Genomic DNA, 19,376 nt, shown 5'->3' with positions numbered 1-19,376 from the left:
CAACACTAGATGTAAGAGCTATTTTTAACCTATACATAACTGACATACTGGAGCGGTGTAGTCTAATTATAATAACTATGCATGCATTGTACATATCTTTAAACTATACACATAACCTAAGCCAGACTATACAAGTACTTTCACTATCAGTTTTAAAATCTAATCAGACATACAGACTATAAATAACTTTACACAAAAATGCCAATTTACTCTGCTAACTCAAAACAAACTCTAACTCTAACCTGATCTTATTTTTAACCCTTTCATGACTATTAAATACCAATACCAGCAAAGTAGTCTTGTAATTATTAACCGTACTCTAATGCCATCATATATTCAGGTAATTGTACATAACTTTACAAGAAAATTTCAACCCTAACCTAGAATACTAACCTAACCAAAACCACCCAACCCAATCTAATATTATACTAATGCTGACCCCAACCCCAAGAGACCTACAAACCCCATTACAAACTTTACAAGAACTTTTTTTGATCTACGAAATCTAATCCAAATTTAGATTTTCCCTAAGCCTAGCCTAAAGATCTACTAATTCCATCATTACTCAACAGTCTGCAACTACTACAATTAGGGTCAGTTTATATGAACTTAACATAATGCCTAACAGTGGACCAACAATGATACTGATACAGTCAACAAATACTAAAAATGTAAAGTCACACTTTAAAATGTACATCCATATATTTCACTACAAACAAACTGCATTATCCTGACATTATGTAAATTTGAAAATGATCAACCACAGTTCTGTGTATTTTTGTGTGTGTGTGTGTGTGTGTGTGTGTGTGTGTGTGTGTGTGTGTGTGTGTGTGTGTGTGTGTGTGTGTGTGTGTGTGTGTGCTCATTTTAAAGCATCTGTTTTTTTTTCATAGTTGAGAGCATCACTCTCATCCAGTGGTGGAAAGTGTACTGAAAAATCATTCTTAAGTTAAGGTACTATTTCTTGCCTAAAAATGTAGTGCAAGTATAGTAAAAGTATCTGTTGTAAAAATCATTATGTATGTCATCATACTCGTCTGTCATCTTCTCATCTGTAACATGCATCTAAACAGTCTCTGGGTCAATGCGTGTGTAAAGATTTTGGACATTTTTTTGAACACATTTAATGCTTCCAAACAGTTTGCTGCAATTATAAACACTGTCCATGTCTTGAGGTTGTTCATTATGATGCGATTTTCCTTCTATGCGCGATTTGATTGGACAGAAATCACAGGACGGATTTTTCTAATCTCCATAGACAAGGAAAAATAAAGTAGTGACTGCAGGTTGAAGGAAAGTAGTGGAGTAAAAGTACCAATACTACACTAATAATGTACTCGAGGAAAAATAAAAGTACACACTTTGGACTACTTAGTAAATTACAATATCTGAGAAAAACTACTTAATTACAGTCATTTGAGTATTTGAAATTTGTTACTTTATACCACTGCTCTTATTTGAGTAATGTCCACTTCACAGGTGAATATATTATTGGACTTTTACACTATTTGTTCTCAACAGGGGACAGAAGTCCACTAGGGGGCCTCTGCAAACTTCCAGAGGGGCTCAATATGTATTACAAATATTATTTACAAAAAAGTGATATAATAACATTATGTATAGGCTGCATCAAATTGCAAAACAATCTTTCTGCAATCTTTTATATTTATTTTTATTGTAACAGATAACCTAAAGGTACATATCAGCTGAAATATGAGAGCTGTTAAAATATTGACTTGAATAAAGGTGTCTTGGAGTCTTCATATACATGGCTCCATCAGAACAGAACTAATTTGGTTAATTATTCTGAGCATTTTTCGTGTGTACACACAATATAGTACACAATAAAACCATAGATTTATTCAACATGTGTGTGAGAAGAACACCTGCACCAAGAGCAAACAACCACCACCGATGACAGGCGACAAGCAGTGGTAACCATAAAACCTTGAGAAACAAGTCGCTCCATAATCAATCCTTCCTCACATGTTGAGTGATGTCTTCCACAAAACTACACAAAATTAGCTTCGACCTGACCCGCTTAATGTAAAAGGTTACACTTGTGACGTTCATCCAGTCCGTTGCCTGTCTGCTGATGCCCATGCTAGCGGAACGGGTCAGGATGTGCTACCAGCTAAAACGGGCGCTATAAAGGATGACCCACAGTTCCTCTGCTGCCATGAAGGTGTCAGGGAGGCTGTGTCCGATTGCTGGATGCTGTTTTAGTGGTGTGACATGGAGATCCAGAGGGCTTTTCCTGTGGTCTGGATGGAGCTGTGCTGCAGGATGCAGGCAGGCTATGATTGGATCGTCCCAGCTGACCCTTCACTGAGGTGCCAGCCAGAGCTTGCATAATAGTGCTGACAAACAGGGATGTGTGTAGCAGGAGAGGGGGGTTTTACTGTATTTACAGTACACTGTAAAATTATCTGTCAATTAACAGTGTCCGTATTTTGTGTTTTTGTCTATTTATGGTTGTGAATTGCATTATGAGATGTTGATCTCTGCTCTGTCTACTTTTGAAAATTCCACTCTGGAAGTTAACAAAGTTACTTTTATTGACATTTTAGTCGCTTGAAATAATATAGTGGATAAGAAATGGTAAAAAAAAATAATGAATCTGTAAAATAACAGAACATGTCCTGGCTGTTCATTACAAGGTTTTTGCAGCATAAAATACTTACTTTAAACTATAAAAAATGTATATAAAATCACTTTTTAAGGTTAAAAGTCTTAAGAAGAAAGATCAAGGTCTCATATTGTGATTCAAATGCATAAATAATAAAAAATAATAATAAAATAGAAAAATAATAAATCATAGATGAAGGAGAATAACTATAAGCAACTAAATATTTTGACTGTTCACTTATAAAAAGTTGACTCAACTTAAAATTCTGTCAACTTGCTGCAGAGCTTTTTAGTTGACTTTAATGCAGTTTTAAGTTTAGTAGTGTAGTACTTGGATTAAAACTTGAGCCAACTTAAAGAAGCTGTGCGGCAAGTTGCCATACAATTTTGATTCACCTTTTTTTTACAATGACTGTTGTGAAAAATGCACTGGTGTTTGTATATTAGAAAGGAGGCCTGTAATTGTCATTTACTAGCAAGCAAATGAGCAAATAATTATTTAAATATAATAAAAAATATATGAACATAAAAACATTATACTAATTTAACATTGGTTATTGAAACAAACAAACAAACGAACAGCTACACTGTAAAAAATGCATGGTTCCACACAATTGATTTGAGTTGGGATAACATGAAGGAATTAAGCTAACTTATCAGTTTTTACAAATTTAAGTTGATCCCCCCAAAAAATACAAAGAATTGTTTTGTCTCACTTTTTTTTACACTCAGTTTGAACAAACAGCAAGCGTATTTTTTTGAGTGTATGCCAGAATAAAGGGTGTCGCGGTGACACGGTGGGTTGCACTGTCGCCTCACAGCAAGGTAGTCCCAGGATTGAGCCCTGGCTAGGTCAGTTGGAATTTCTGTGTGGAGTTAGCATGTTCTCCTTCTGTTGGCAGCGTGGGTTACCTCAGGGTGCACTGGTTTCCCCCACAAGTACAAAGACAGGTGATTTGGGTAAGCTAAATTGTCTGTAGTGTATGTGTGTCTGTCCTGGTCCTTCAGGTTGGGGGTTGAGCATTGGTCCAAAAACCCACCTTGTAAAAATTAGATGTTACAAAGCACCAACTGTGTTGGCTGTGTTGATAAAAACAGCCATGTCAGTAAGAAAGTAAATCAGAATAAAGATCAACAAACTCAAATAATTTGTATTCAATGATTTCTTAAATATTTCTAAAAATGTAAAAGAAAAATATTAACATAGAATAATACACAACACAGAGTAAAAATATAACATATTTTACACATATTTATTACAAAACGCAACTGTCAACCAAATGAAATGAGTGTAGTTAACTCCTGGTTTACTGAAAGTTAATCCTACTCATTTGAAAAGAGTTTTGAACAAGTGTTGAAGGTAATGAGTTAATTAAATATCTCATTACTTCAACTTAAATGGATTAAGTTCACAGTACTCATATAGATTATTTTAACTCAAATAGTTTGTAGCGATCGGTTTCCTCAAACGGTTTGAATTGCCTTAACTTATTGGGTTTTACAATACTCAGTTAGTTTGAGTTCTCTTCATTTGCTGGGTTTTACTGTGCTCAGATTGATTCGTTTACTCAAATAGATTAAGATACCAATACTCATTAGGATTAGTTTTTGAACTTAAATGGTTTGTTGCAATCGGTTTCCTCAAATGGTTTGAGATACTAACTTTTTGGGTTTAACAAAAATAACTTTATCAATGTTTTTTTTTATACATAAAGGAAAAATAAATATTGACATATGTTTTAGAAAGGCAGTCCATCAGAAGTTGACTGTTTTGACTGATTCATTATTATTGGTCCTATGTCCTTGACATTGCAGTCCACAAGCCATAAAACCATTTTACAGAATCCCTCTGACCACCAAACTAAATATTAGTATACGAGAACACATTGAATAAAGCGTGGGCCACATTGTCCCTCTGAACCACTTGGGCTGTTTGGAAATATTTGAAATGATGCCAAGGTGAACGTCAACAGCCGAGCAGAAGCAAAGGATGCTCCAGCAAACACACACAACAATGACAAAGTTAATGTTATGCGGTACTATTTCCTGCTCCTCAGGTCAAGAATTCAGAGCAGTTTTGAGCTCGTCTTCATATGGTCCCTCTTTATTCAGTGCTGGACTCAGATGTGACGCCAATTGCGGTTTCCTGATGCGCTTTCTGCCCCTTGAAAATCAACAGGAATGAATATGTGATGTCCTTGTTCGGTTTCAATGTGTCTTATAATGGGTTTAGCAGCGAGGTCAAGGTGGACATGGGAAAGTGTGTCCGGAAGATAAGCAAGTAGCTGCAAAAGCAAAAAAAGAAAACTAATGCTTGAACTCTGAACTCTGTAAGGCCGGAATGTACAGTTTTTGTGATGGAGGCAAAGCGGTCAATGATCTTGTGTGTTCAAAACAATGATAAATAAGGCAAGAATACTTTTCGGCTCCTCATAAAGTATTGTCTTTTTGTCTTATGTGAAGAAGCATATAAAAAGGATTTTTAACTATTCTTTTTTTGCACTTTCTTTAATTTTGTCTGTTACTTTTTAATATTAAATAGATTTTTTAAAGATTTTGTTTTCTCCTACGCTTCATATTTCCTAATTTATCCACTTCATCATCAGTTTTTTATATTAATCATTATGAAAGTTTTTACAGCGGATTATGTTCATATTTGTCTACATAAATTACATCTAGTTCACAACTTAATACTAACTACAGTGTAAAAAATATTTAAGAAATAGTTTCTTTTTGATGTGGAAAATCTTACTCGACCGTTTAACAAAGTGAATTTTTTTGACATTTTAGTAGTTTGAAATAATAGATTGTATAAGAAACAATATATATAGAGTACAGGACAGTAAGGTCTGACTTTGCTCAGACAAAAGTCTTGTCACTTAACATAAATAATGTAGAATATAGAATATAAAGTCATGGTGCAGTGGAAAAAGAATTAATATTGTGTATGACTCCCATGAGCTTGGGCGACTGCATCCATACATCTCTGCAATGACTCAAATAACTTTTAATAAATCATCTGGAATGACAAAGAAAGCGTTCATCAAGATTCTTGGAATTAATCTTCAATGCCTCCAATTTCATATTACCCCAGACATGCTCAATAATGTTCATGACTGGTGATTGGGCTGGCCAATCCTGGAGCACCTTGCCCTTCTTTGCTTTCAGGATCTTTGATGTAGAGGCTGAAGTATGAGAAGTGCAATCCTGCTGTAGAATTTGCTCTCTCCTGTGGTTTGTAATGTAATGGGCAGCACAAATGTCTTGATACCTCAGGGTGTTGATGTTGCCATCCTCTCAGCAGATCTCTCACACGCCCCCACATTAAATGTAAGCCCAAACCATGATTGTAAAGATGAATTCCTTTACTTAAGTTGACTGATTTCTGTGAGAATCTTGGGTCCATGCAGGTTCCAGTAGGTCTTTTGCAGTATTTGTGATGATTGGGAGGCAGTTCAACAGATGATTCATTAGACAAATCTACCTTCCGCCTTTTTTCCAAATGATCAACTAGAAGTCAAATTATTATTTGTTGCTCTTACAACTGGGATTGACGACAAGACTTTTGTCAGGTAGTGTACAAAAAGAGAAAATGTACTGCCAAGAAAGATCAAGGTCCAATAATGCAATTCAAAAGCATAAAAAAATCTAAAATAAAATAAAATACATGAATCATAAAATACAGAAAAAATACTAATTTTATGGATATTTAAGTTTTAAAAGGTATTTTTTGTTTTTTCTTTCTAGTATGTTCTAGAGTGATGAAAAGATATTCCCAAAATCCCCTCTCTAATATGTAAAAAAAGAAAAACTAAATTAAGAATTTTAAACCTAAATACATCCAATAGTCATATTTTTGTGTTAGAAATGTATGGAAATTAGAGCAGATTTAATTCAACAGTGCCTCATTTGCATCATTTTTTGTAAACATGTAATACAAAAAAAGTTACATTTGTTTATGTAATCAATCAACTAGCTGAGCTTGGTGGTGGTGAATATATATATATATATATATATATATATATATATATATATATATATATATATATATATATATATATATATATATATATATATATATATATATATATATATATATATTATTTATTTATTTATTTTTTTACCTTATTCACCTGCAGTGACTTTTACTAAGTTGTTGACCTCTATGGTTGTCCCAGGGGCTCATGGGAGGCGTGACATCCATAGCAGTCCTTTGTTTATGCATCAGCGAAGAAGCTTTTCTCTAATGTTTATCAGTTTGTTGAAGGAAACAGATTTCATAATACTAGTATGGCCTGCCAAGATGCCTAAGAAGTGTTTGGAGAAGCTTGCGCTCGTCCATCACGCCTGCTTTCTTTAATATAGGCCTTGTTCAGTTGCAGTGTGCCCTCCATGACGCACTCCAGAGAAATCTCTATTGTTTAGACTGGTTTAGACCAAATGATATGCATTTATCTGACTTCCCCTTGGCACGTGTACAGCCTGATTGTTTTGTTAAATAAAAAAAGATTTAACTGGTGGGCAAATATATGAGCTGTGAGATCAAGGATCAATTTTAATGGCTCATTACATAAACCACTTAATAATTCACAATATTATTATTTTATTTTGTCATTTTTTTAAAGAATACTTTGAATACGTAAATATTAATTGTTAGCAAATGTTCAATTTTTTATTTTATTTAATTATAAATACATTTTGTAATTTAAATTCAATAAAAAATTGTATTACATTTTATGTATATATGATATATATTCTATTTTTTATTTATAAATATAAAATATGTTTTTGTTGTTTAAATTAAATATCAATTTTATTACATTTTATGTATATATATATATATATATATATATATATATATATATATATATATATATATATATATATATATATATATTCAATTTTTATTTATTTATAATTATAAAATATAGTTTTGTTGTTTTAAATTTTATTTAAATTTAGTTACATTTTATGAAGATATATAATATATTTTCAGCTCTTTTTTTATATTTTTATATTTATATTTAATATTATACCATATTTTATTTAACTTTTTTATTTGATCATATTGTATTTTATTTGATAATATTTTATTTTATTTATTGTTTTTTTGTTTTATTTAATTTAATTTTATTTTTATTTATTTATGAATATAAAATATGTTTTTGTTGTTTAAATTAAGTTACATTTTATGTATATATAATATATTTTTAATCCTTTATTCTTTTAGGTTTTTGTACTTTATTTTATTTTTTATTTAACTTTTTTTTTTTGCCCCTATGTTTCTGCAGCTGTCTGTCAATCTCTCTAGGACCAACCCACAAAAGTAAAAGTCCCGGAGAGCTGTGAACTGTTGTGTTGAGCTGCTGAGCTTGTCACTTGCACTGAGCGCTGGTTTACACTGGTGAAGGCAAACATAAGTGTGACGTTACTCGTGTTGAATTAATATCGCATTATTTAATTCAAATACACATTTCTATTCGTTCCTGTCATGGAGGCAATTCGACATGGACTCCGTAAGTTCGATTTCCCTTTTTTATCTTAAGTTGCTAACTTTCACCGGTGTTCTGCAGCGTACGTTTAATTAGCTGTCATGTCATGTGTAACCATGTTAACCTTGGTGAGGACTTAAAATTGTATTGTTTGTACTGTTTATATCGTTGGATGCGATTAAAATTGTGGTAAATGGCTGTAATATGGTAATATTATATCACAAAGTGGTGTAATGTTTCTTTTAAATAAATCAAGCGAAAAGAAGTTCGTTAATGGGCACAACTCATTCAAATATATCATTTATTAGTTTTCCTTAACAAAAGTTTTACCTCACATAAAACATAAAAACACGATTATTACATGGTAACCACAGTTTAAACGTAGTTTTGCTACACTGTGGTTATACAAATGTTAATCAATCAAGTTACTATAGTTTTACTATAAGAAAGCCATTGTTCATTTTCAACAACAGTTTTTAAGTAACTCTCCTATATTAGCTCACTTAAAATGAATGCAGTGCTAATTTACAAGTATTGTCCTCTCTCTCCTTCAATCCAATCCTCATTTACACATCTTTTTTTTAAAACTTCATCTTATAAAAATGCAAAAAAAGCAGATGAGCTGAAAACTTAAAACTAGCTGACTTAATACATTCTCCTTCCTGCTTATTAAGTAAAATATTTATCCTTCCTGTTATAAAAAAGAAGAATATCAGAATCTTATAAGGTCATCTAGCATTGTTCTACTGGTGAACAGTTAAAGATTTACTCTTGGGAGAAAGATTATATGTCCTGGAAAGGCACAAGCCTTTATAGCAGGGCATATTCCAATGTCAAGATCGTTGACCAAGATTTGCTGGTTGCGTCAAAAAAACGTAATCTGACCTTGTGGTGCCCATATAATGCTTCGCTTGTTTGAGCACATCAGTAATCTAGTGGTGATGAATGATGGCATAAGGGTCCCTTTTAACATTTCCATCATTAATTGAATCAGGTGACATGCATATCTATCTATCTATCTATCTATCTATCTATCTATCTATCTATCTATCTATCTATCTATCTATCCATCTATCCATCTATCCATCTATCCATCCATCCATCCATCCATCCATCCATCCATCCATCCTTCTTTCTTTCTTTCTTTCTTTCTAGCTAACTGAAAAGTATAGTGCTGCAAATGTCTACCTTGTACATTCAAACAGATTTTTTTTTTAGTAAAATAAAACACAATCAGTTTTTTTTTAATTGCACTGGACCTGTTTGAGACCATGTGTTTGCATTACCCCATGACTTCAGGAGCTCTGAAACTTCACCTTGGGGAAAGTCATATGGAGGTTGTCTTTGGCTCGTTTTAACATTCCAGTGCTTTTTCTTTAACCAGAGTGCTTTCTTGAAACCCAAAGCTATAACAGAAGCATATTAATACCAGTCCTTCCTCCCTCTGTTTCACTGTAACTCATTGCCCAGCCCTAAGAGACAAGACGACTCTAGACTTTGAACCCTGCTGGCAAATAGGTCTGTGGTTCCTCTTTATTTTGAAATGTAGGCGCTGATGTGGAGAATTATGGTGGGAATAGAAGGAGACAAAGCTGATGAATATTACATTTCACAAGATTTTTGTATTTTGTCATCATCAAAAATATTTGACACTAAACAAAAGTGCTAATGACAATTTTACTGAAAGAAGATCTGCTTTTAATTGGTTAACTGTTACCAAAACCATATAGTGGTTTAACTTCTCATTATATATCATTATGCTTACCACATAATATAACTGTACTTTTTGGTTAGTGTCAAAGATGGCTTATGGGTGATGCCAAAATATCAAAATCTTGTGAAATCTAGGATTCATCAGCTTAGGCTCTCTCTATTTGCACAATTCTCCACATCAACACCTACAGTATATTTCACAATACCAGCAAAAACTGCTAATCCTAACAAATATGAGTTTTAAAGCTAGTAAAAAGTCAGCAATAAAACAAGAACAAATGACAGAAAGAATGATTAATCAAATGCAAAAAACCATTATGTGGTTTTCTATAATAGAATCCACTATAAAGCTACAGAAGTTAATTAGTCAGCAGTGATATTCTTTTTACTTTTTGTTTGAATAACGTTAAATACACCACGAGAATCAGAATTAGCATGCAGAGATCAGCATCATCACACACATCCCGATTTCTTTTTCAGCTGTTAACATCCACTTAAGACATTAATCAACTTAATCATAATCAACCCTAAAGGATAGGCCTGAATTGATCATCATTATATTGACTTGTCGTTCAACATATGGAAATCTGCTTGAGCGTTTTTAGGTGATGCATTATATCGCAACTGACTTCATTCATTCATTTTCCTTCAGCTTAGTCCCTTAGTCCCTTTTCACCAGGGGTACCACAGCGAAATGAACCGCCAACTTTTCCAGCATATGTTTTACACAGCGGATGCCTTTCCAGCTGCAACTTAGTACTGGGAAACATCCAAACCCACTCAATTACGTACATACGCTACGGCCAGTTTAGCTTATTCAATTCACCTGTAGTGCAGGTCTTTGGTCTGTGGGGGAAACCAGAGCATCCCACGCCAATACCCACACGAACACAAGGGGAATATGCAAATGAACATCCAGCGACCTTCTTGCTGTGGGCTGACAGTGCTAACCACTGAGCCACAGTGTTGCCCTACAACTGATTTCTTTAAATAATTAAACAGTTAATACATTTTACTTTAGTATTGTTTTAAAAACAGTATTTAAACACTATATTCATTCATTTTCTTGTCAGCTTAGTCCCTTTATTAATCTGGGGTTGCACAGCAGAGTGAACCACCAACTTATCCAGCATGTTTTTACACAGTGGATGCCCTTCTAGCCACAACCCATCTCTGACAAACATCCACAAACACTTATTCACACACTAAAGACAATTAAGCCTACCTAATTCACCTGTACCACATGTCTTTAACTGTGGGGGAAACCAGAGCACACGGAGGAAACCCACGCGACTGCAGGGAGAACATGCAAACTTCACACAGAAACGCCAACTGAGCTAAGGATCGAACCAGCAACCCAGCGACCTTCTTGCTGTAAGGCAACAGCACTACCTACTGCGCCACTGCTTTGCCTTAAACACGATATTACTATATTAATTTTTTAAGTGGGTGCCTACAGAAAGAACTTATAACAGATACTGCCTGTTGGGACACCCGTGCAACTCTCTTGCGATACAACATCATGTTTAATTAAATTATTTAGTTTTTTTGTGTTTTTGAATGGTTTGCCACTTCCTGAATGTTCAAATTTGCCAGATTTAAAAATATATGCAAATTTTAATTCAAGGCTGGGTCAGTTGGCATTTTTTGTGTGAAGTTTGCGTGTTTTCCTTGCGTTGGTTTGTTCCGGGTCCTCCAGTTTCTCCCACAGTCCTAATACATGCGCAATAGGTGAATTGAATGAGTTAAATTGGCTGTAGTGTATGTTTGTAAATGAGTGTGTATGGATGTTTCCCAGTACTAGGTTGCAGCTGGAAGGGCATCCACTGTGTAAAACATATGCTGGGTAAGTTGGCGGTTCATTCCGCTGTGGCGACTCCTTATGAATAACGGGACTAAGCTGAAGGAAAATGAATGAATGAATGAATGAATGATACACTTTCTGATAATGCAACTGTGGCACAAGGCAAGGACAGTCCTTTGGGTCAAGCCTTTTTTTGGTTTAGTGGACTGATATAGTCGTACTAATATAAGAACTAAATTGTGTTTTTCTATTGTACCGCCTGTATTAATGTGGTTGCCATGAGTAAATATTTAGGCGAAAGTAGTACTCAGTAGTCAAAACACAGGCTCATTGTGAAGACATACACTCGCATACATTTCTGGAGAGCTCAAATTATGTAGCCAGAGATACATATGGCTGCATTTCATGTTTAAAACAAACGCTACAGGGCGGTATGATGTCACCAATGGCTTCTGTTTCTTTTCGCACTGATCGCTTATCTCTGTGTGGATGGCTTTTTTTCATGGTTACTAGTTTTCTTAGCAGCTCGCCACATACGTCGGTCGACATAATATGTTGATCGTGATGACAGGTTTCAAGTCCAGCGAAGAACAGTCCTAGAAAGCAGGTTAAACAAAACTAAAAAGTTAAAAATAAAATAAACAAGTAAATAACAGGGTGAGAACATGGTAAGTTGTGAAAACATGATAAAACAGGCGGCCGCGAGGGCTTTATTTTTTCTTGATTGCATTTGAAAACACTGTGGGTTGGGTTTAGAGAAGGTGGTGGATGGATTGATCAGTCAGTCAGTCGACAGCGGCCTCTTGTGGATTTCCGTGAGAACAGCAAGCATGAATGTCACTCGTGAAAGAAATTTGAGATCTGTAAAAACATACACTGCAGCCTCTGGCGGATTCACGAAAAACAAAAACTGCAAAAAGAAAAGAAAAGGAAAGAAAAAAAAACGTAGCTCCTGGGATGTATTTGATGCTGTCCAGAAATGTATACAGGGATATCAATAATGAGCCTGGATTGACCATAAGAAGTAGATTCATATATTGATATTATATAATTTAAAGAAACTCATTGAGTTATTAAACATGTATGGACCAAAATACCGAAATATAGTGACAATATTTTACTAGTGAAATTCTAGCAGTTACCATTTTTTCTTTACCATTTTAGCTCACTTATTCCAGTAAGGAAATTATGTATTGCCACTGCCACTGGCTGTGATGCGGGGGACCTATCCCTTGTGTCCCCTACCTGTATGAGACAGGAAGAGGAGTTGGTCTGGGAAAGCGGTAGTGTGACTTTTATATCTCACCCAATGATCTAACCCGACGTTACATATTGGCTCCACTCAGAGGTTTATAATTAGTGCTGGAATTTCAGTGAGAATGATCATGCAGTCACTGGAGTCGTAAGACATTTACTCGCATTGTTTCTTATTAACTCATTAACTTAACTTGTTAACCCTGTTAAACAGTGTATGTCCATTAAGCTGTTGTGCAACATACTTTTTCTTCCTCATTCACTATATTTGTTTTGCAAGTTTGGTTCTTGTTAAATAATTATACCCCATTGGTGATTTAACGATTAAGTGAGGGTCAAATCATATAAATGAAATTCTGTTATTATTGAGTCGTTCTCATATCGATCCAAACCTGCTATTTAATGAGAAGCGATGAAAGTCAACAGTGTGCAATGTTGTTGTATAGACAAAAACATAAATCATTTATCAAAACATATAGTCAGCCACTTTAACGGCCATGATCTTACACACGTCGTCCAATGTGAATAATCATAAAATAAGCCCTTAATGCTAGGTGTCCCATATGGAAAAATCATGCAGACATAATTATTTAAGAGAGGTAGGAAGCCACAAACAATAGACCCTCTCTAGGAATTTAAAGCTTGTTGGCCGTTACCCTCTTAAATTGGTCTCCAAGCCACCATATGGCTTTGATCTCAGAAACAGGTTGTGTTATTATTACATTTTTTATCATCTTTTTTGTTTACAGAGCTAGTGTTAAAATGGCAGTTTTTATCGAAAGGAAGCCAGGTAGACTACCGTTAACCATTAAAGTTAGTCATTCATTAAATATCAGCGCCCTTGTATACGCACACACTTACACAAATTAGCAAACCGGAAGTGATTCAGCGCTGCTCCTATTCACTTTTGTCAACCGGCCATAAATATACGAGAGGGCTATTCTAGCTAAGAGCCCTTTAAAAGAGGCAAACATGTTTCTTGAAATAGACTCGGTTCATCAGGTTGAGGCCTCCTTTTGTTTATTTACAAAAGATTCCATGTATATTCAAACCTAATGGTGGGTTGTGGAGCACTATAACGTGTCAGGTTTTGTGCAGCTGGTTCAAACCAGAATGAATTTGTTCTTTCTTAGGGTAGTTTGTGGCGTTATTGCGTCCCTTTGTGTGTAGTACCTTTTTTATGACACTTGTAATGTTGACAGGCCCAACATCAAATGTCTGAGAGATTAAAAAAAGGGTGTGATTCTGATTCTGTTCCTCATAAAATCATTAATCTTTCAAATAAAGCTGTCAGATGTGTCTTATCTCTGTTGTTTCGTGTAAATAATCACAAATGACAAGGAAAGAGAATGTCTTTTTATGCTATCAACAAAATTTTTTAAATTGCATACAGTAAATGATAGATTTTAAAAAAAGGAACAGCATTACAGCTACAGTATTAAGACTGACTTTGATTTTAATGTCCATTAAAAGAATAAACATGAAAATGTTTTTGTGTTTGAGAAGCACCACCACACATTACAGCTCCCCAGACCAAAAATTTATATTATGATAACAGTTTATATACTGGCAGCTTATACAACATATAACAACATATTCTGACAGCTCATTATACAGTTTTTGTACTGTAATTTACAAGATCACCCAAAAACAATTTAGTGCCCTATCATACACCCGGCACAATAAGACGCAAGACGTGATTGGCACGATTTGTTGCTATTTTTAGATCAGCGCAATCCTAATTTTCATGTTTTATGCCATGTTATTTAAATAGCAAATCCATTTGCGCCACTTTGTGAACTCATGGGTGTGCTGGTCTAAAAAGGAGGTGTGTTAAGGCGCATTGTTGGCATGTTGCTATTTTGAGAAACTGAAATAGACCACGCCATTGACCAAAGTCTAGCGCAGAGCATGTTAATTATGCGCCTATGCAGGTCTAAAACGCATAAACATTGTTTAATGCACACAGGATGTATAGCAATACACAATTATCTTCGTTATTATTGTTCCTTTATCCGTTTGCTGGAAATTAAAATTTTGGATTAAGAAATACTTTTAAAACAATTCTTTGTGCTTAACAAACAAAATTAAATGTAGGCTAATGGATGTTTTCAGTGGAGTGAGTTTTCACTGTTTCCATATCCACAAAAGTAAGGAGTAAAGAGTAAAAGTAAAGAGGCAGAATGGAGGAGGTTCATTCTTTATCCTCACGCTGCATATTTTTTATTTAACTGTTTTCTCACTAGTGAAGCGTTCAGGTTTTCCACTAACAAAGTCCACCATGTAAATAGCAAATGCGTCATGTTTCGATGCAAATTAATTTTAAAGAAAATGTGAGATAAGACTCTAATTGGTTTAATGCATGTTATGCTCAAAACACACCCATAACTCATTAAGAGAAAAAGCATACCCTTTTAGACCATGTGCCATGGTGCAGCGCATATTTTTCCCATCCTTACAATAGCAAAAGTGGATTCAGACATCCTTAATGCTTTTGTGCCATCCGCTTTAGACTTTGCATCTAGATTGTTAAAATAGAGCCCAAAGAGTTTCAAACTATATATTTAACATCAAGGGCTCTATTATGACGGTCCATGCGGAAAGTGCAAAGCACAGGGTGCAAACGCTTTTAGGGCATGTAAGAATCCACTTTTGCTAATATAAGGACGGAAAATCCGCTTTGAGCCGTGGCACATGATCTAAAAAGGTTGAGCTTATTGTCTTAATGAGTTATAGGTATGTTCCCTGCCTTTACTAAGTTTACACTGAAACTGCGGCTCATTACAAAAAGCGGCATTGCGCCGGTGGTCATCGCAAGAATGCTGACTCGCCTGCTTACCACAAACACAGAAAAATGAAGATCAGCTCATAACGAGTCTGAGCATTTAAAATGACACAAACCGAAAACAAAACCTTTAAAGAGTGGCAGAAGTGAGACTTTTCTTACTTTTTTTGTGATTCTTTCTTGAGATGTATATTATTTTGCTATTTAGTTACTGATGATTGTTTGCAGCTTTCAGCATGAATTGAATGATTTATTATAGTCTTTCATTTGTTTTGTAGCAGAAATATTATTTATTAAATTGACATGCATTTAAAAACAATTGTGCAAAATAAATATTTATTACTGCAATGCTCCATTTTTGTTTGATGCAAACCATAAATTTATATTTCATAAAGTAACAGACTTTTTATAGAAGATAACTCACATTTAAGCACATTCTACAGGAAGCATGAAAATGTAATTCATTTTTACTATTATTGTCATTTTCATCATCAGTAATATTCTATATTTTATATATATATATATATATATATATATATATATATATATATATATATATATATATATATATATATATATATATATATATATATATATATATATATTGGAATTATTGTACATAAATATCAATATCATCTCAGCATTAGTTAGATAATTGTTTCTGGTTTTCGTTAGTCCTAATTGATGTTGTTTTAAAAGTCAATAAATCCTTTAAAATACTATTTTTAAAAGTGCTCATTCATTTTTGGTGGGTGCTCCTAAAATTTTTCTTGTGCTCCTTAATTCTTTTTTGGTGTTTTGCAAAATAAATATGTTGAGAATGCATAATTCTCTCCCATGTCGCTTTTTGCTAAAGATACCTATACCATTTACTTATTATATTATACAAATATTAACTTTATTTACATACTAAAGGGACAGGACAGGCTACTCCTCCCAAAATGTACCAAAAAAAAACAAAAAACAGCTTATACCGTGATATTACTGTCACCGTTCAAAAGATGAAAAATACTGTGATATTAATTTTAGGTCATATCGCCCACCCCTATTCATATGTAAAGATATTTGCGTATTGCTCTACATCTTGTGTGTATTAAGCAGTGTGTAAGTGAGGTGCACAACTAACGCGTTCTGCGCTGGACAATAGATCGGCTTTGTTTTGGTCTATTATATGATCTATTATAGTTTCTCAAAATAGCAACGTGCCAAAACACGCCTGCTTTTTTAGACCAGAACGCCTATGGGCGCACATATGAGCGCAAATGCATTTGCTATTTAAGCAGCGTGGCACAAAATGTCAAAACGACTCTTGCACCAAGCTGAAACTAGCAAACAACAATTGCGTCGCACCTTGCGCCACATTGCGCCGGGTGTATGTTAGGGCCCCAAATGTTGTTAAATGAAGTCAAGATCAAGGTCCCATATGGCAATTTTATTCACTTTAATCAGGAAAGTTAAAATAGATTTGTTTTAATTGTGAGCGGCATTTATTTCCCCCTTATATTAAAATTGGCGTGGCATTTTGGCATCAAGTTTCTGTTACTTTGGGGCCATTTTTGCAGAATCTGTGTACACCACAAAATGTACTGTTTCAAAAGATTGTCCGTTTCTGTGTGCATTTTTATGTAATTTTAGCTGTATTATACACTGGAAAAAAACAAAGAACTTTTTCATAAAAAGTAAAAGCTCATATCAGCACGATGGATGAATGCCAGTGTACTGGCGCGTGTGGCAGTAATTTCCTGTTTGCAGAAGCACAAATGGTTCTGCAATGCCTTATAAAGTTCATACTGGTAGTGACGATTCTGACAGATATGCATTTACTGGTTTTATCTCTCTTCTAGCATACATCCTCCCAGTGCAACCATGCCAGTCCTCAAGAACCTCCCGTCTCGGCTAAAGGGAGGCAGGTTTAGCGTGGATTTGGAGACTACGCGGAGCGAGTTTATTCTCAGAAAAATGAGCCTTAACCACAATCCATTCGAGGAGCCTGGCTCAGATGAGGACTGGCCCAGAAGCAACGGAGGCTCACTGCTAGATGGACGTGTGCCCCGGGACAGAAACCCGTTTGAGGATGAGGAAGATGAGAACGAGGCCAATGAGGTGCGACGTGGAGGATCGGGGAAGGGAGGCTCCATCAAAGGCACACTGGAGCGCATGAAGGGGGTCTCACCCCTCAAAACTCTGGGCAAACTGGGAAAGAACCTGCGCCTGTCTAGCAGGAGCAAAGGCAGGGAGACTCCGTCCCCACAGGGCTCTATAGGTTCAGCCTCGCCCATGGAGAGGAAGAAGAAGGGCAGACGGAGTTCAGAAGGAAGCTTGCTTCGGTATGATGGATAGGGTTGAGAAATGATCATATACAGTGCTCAGCATATATAAGCACATATAAGTACACTCCTCACTAAACTCTCATTTAAATTTATATTTTCTATAGGAAGCTTTACAGTATTATGTTTGTGCATATACATTAGATTAGTCAGTACTGAACCTAAATATGAAGATAATCAAACAAAATAACTTATGATGAGGGTCCAAAATTAATACAATCTAATTTAATTGTTAGGGAATAATATTAAATAAAAAATGTAAAAAGAGCAAAATTCAAGAGAAACAAAGAAAATGAAATTTTGTAGGTTGTAATTAGTTTTTGCACTATTTTGCTTTAATGTAATTGTATTATCTTTCAATTTTTAAATATCTTTGGTGACTATAATATTATAATATAACAATAATAAAATATTAAATATATCTGTTTAATAAATCTGCTCTGTTTAAATGCACCAAAATGTATGACCGATATTTACTGAGAAATGGATACAAATATTAACTTCTGAAATGGGTGTACTCAGTTATGCTAAGCACTGGGTTCTGGATATAAAAACTCAACTCTTTTCAACTGGGACAACAATAACTCATAAACCTTTAAAGACAGATATGCTTTGTGATTTGAGGTTGCTAATTTATTATAAGAACAATCATTTTTAATTGGGAAATTAACACAGAAAACTACGTCAGAATTGTTTCTAGCAAAGCATGCCAAGAGAAGTTCTTTAGTTCTACCTACTATATAAATGCAAAAGACACTCTCCAATCAAAAAATATTTTTTTCTACTAGTTTGAACTACTTTTTTAAAATGAGCTGACACATAATTCTTGAGTTAATTGTTTTATATTCAGTCCAGGGTGAATGGGTTCAATCCAGAAATCAGCATTTTTTACAGTGCCTATTGATATCTGACATATGGCAAACTGCCATTCATGTTTGGATATTTACATAATATGTCATATATGCAACCTATATATTTTATCAAACACTGGAATTTCAAATATGTACATATATGTTGAAATATATTTAGCTACATATATATTTAGTAAGTCACAAATTCTGGCTTAAAATTACTTTTATTCAACCATCAAGTTTTTTTTTTGGACTGGAAATGACACAGGTTTTTCCCAAAAGATAATAAGACGATCTACAAGAGGCATAGTTCTGGAAAAAAAGTATTTTTTATTAACATTTGAACAAAACAAGTCTTTTTTTTCGCCAGGGGCTTGAATAATGCCGGTCTTGACTATATGAGAGTAAACAAATAGTTAATGTTAAAGTAACTACATTTGTATTTTTTTCCAATTTTCATCCTTGTTGTGATATACCTCATAGCACTTTGGTTTAGTTCATGGCTTATATATCGTTAAATCC

At 34.4% G+C, this 19,376-nt stretch overlaps 1 protein-coding gene across 2 annotated transcripts in view; it reads left to right on the top strand.

Moving 5' to 3' along the window:
- exoc3l2b (exocyst complex component 3-like 2b) overlaps window positions 1-19,376 on the top strand; it is a 63,808-nt gene that overhangs the window by 1,303 nt on the left and 43,129 nt on the right. The window contains exons 1-2 of one of the 2 annotated variants that reach the window (XM_021472941.3): window positions 8,006-8,144; window positions 17,521-18,003. In XM_021472941.3, the coding sequence (XP_021328616.1) occupies window positions 17,543-18,003 (461 nt within the window). In that variant the 5' untranslated portion in view covers window positions 8,006-8,144; window positions 17,521-17,542. Of the gene's footprint in view, window positions 1-8,005; window positions 8,145-17,520; window positions 18,004-19,376 lie in introns of those variants that run through there. The other variant, XM_021472940.3, reaches the window with a different exon arrangement.

The sequence above is a fragment of the Danio rerio genome, chromosome 15, assembly GCF_049306965.1.
Source record: "Danio rerio strain Tuebingen ecotype United States chromosome 15, GRCz12tu, whole genome shotgun sequence".
Lineage (NCBI taxonomy): Eukaryota > Metazoa > Chordata > Actinopteri > Cypriniformes > Danionidae > Danio > Danio rerio.
The sequence above is the reverse complement of the archived record's forward strand: the minus strand, read 5'-3'. Positions and strand labels throughout refer to the sequence as shown.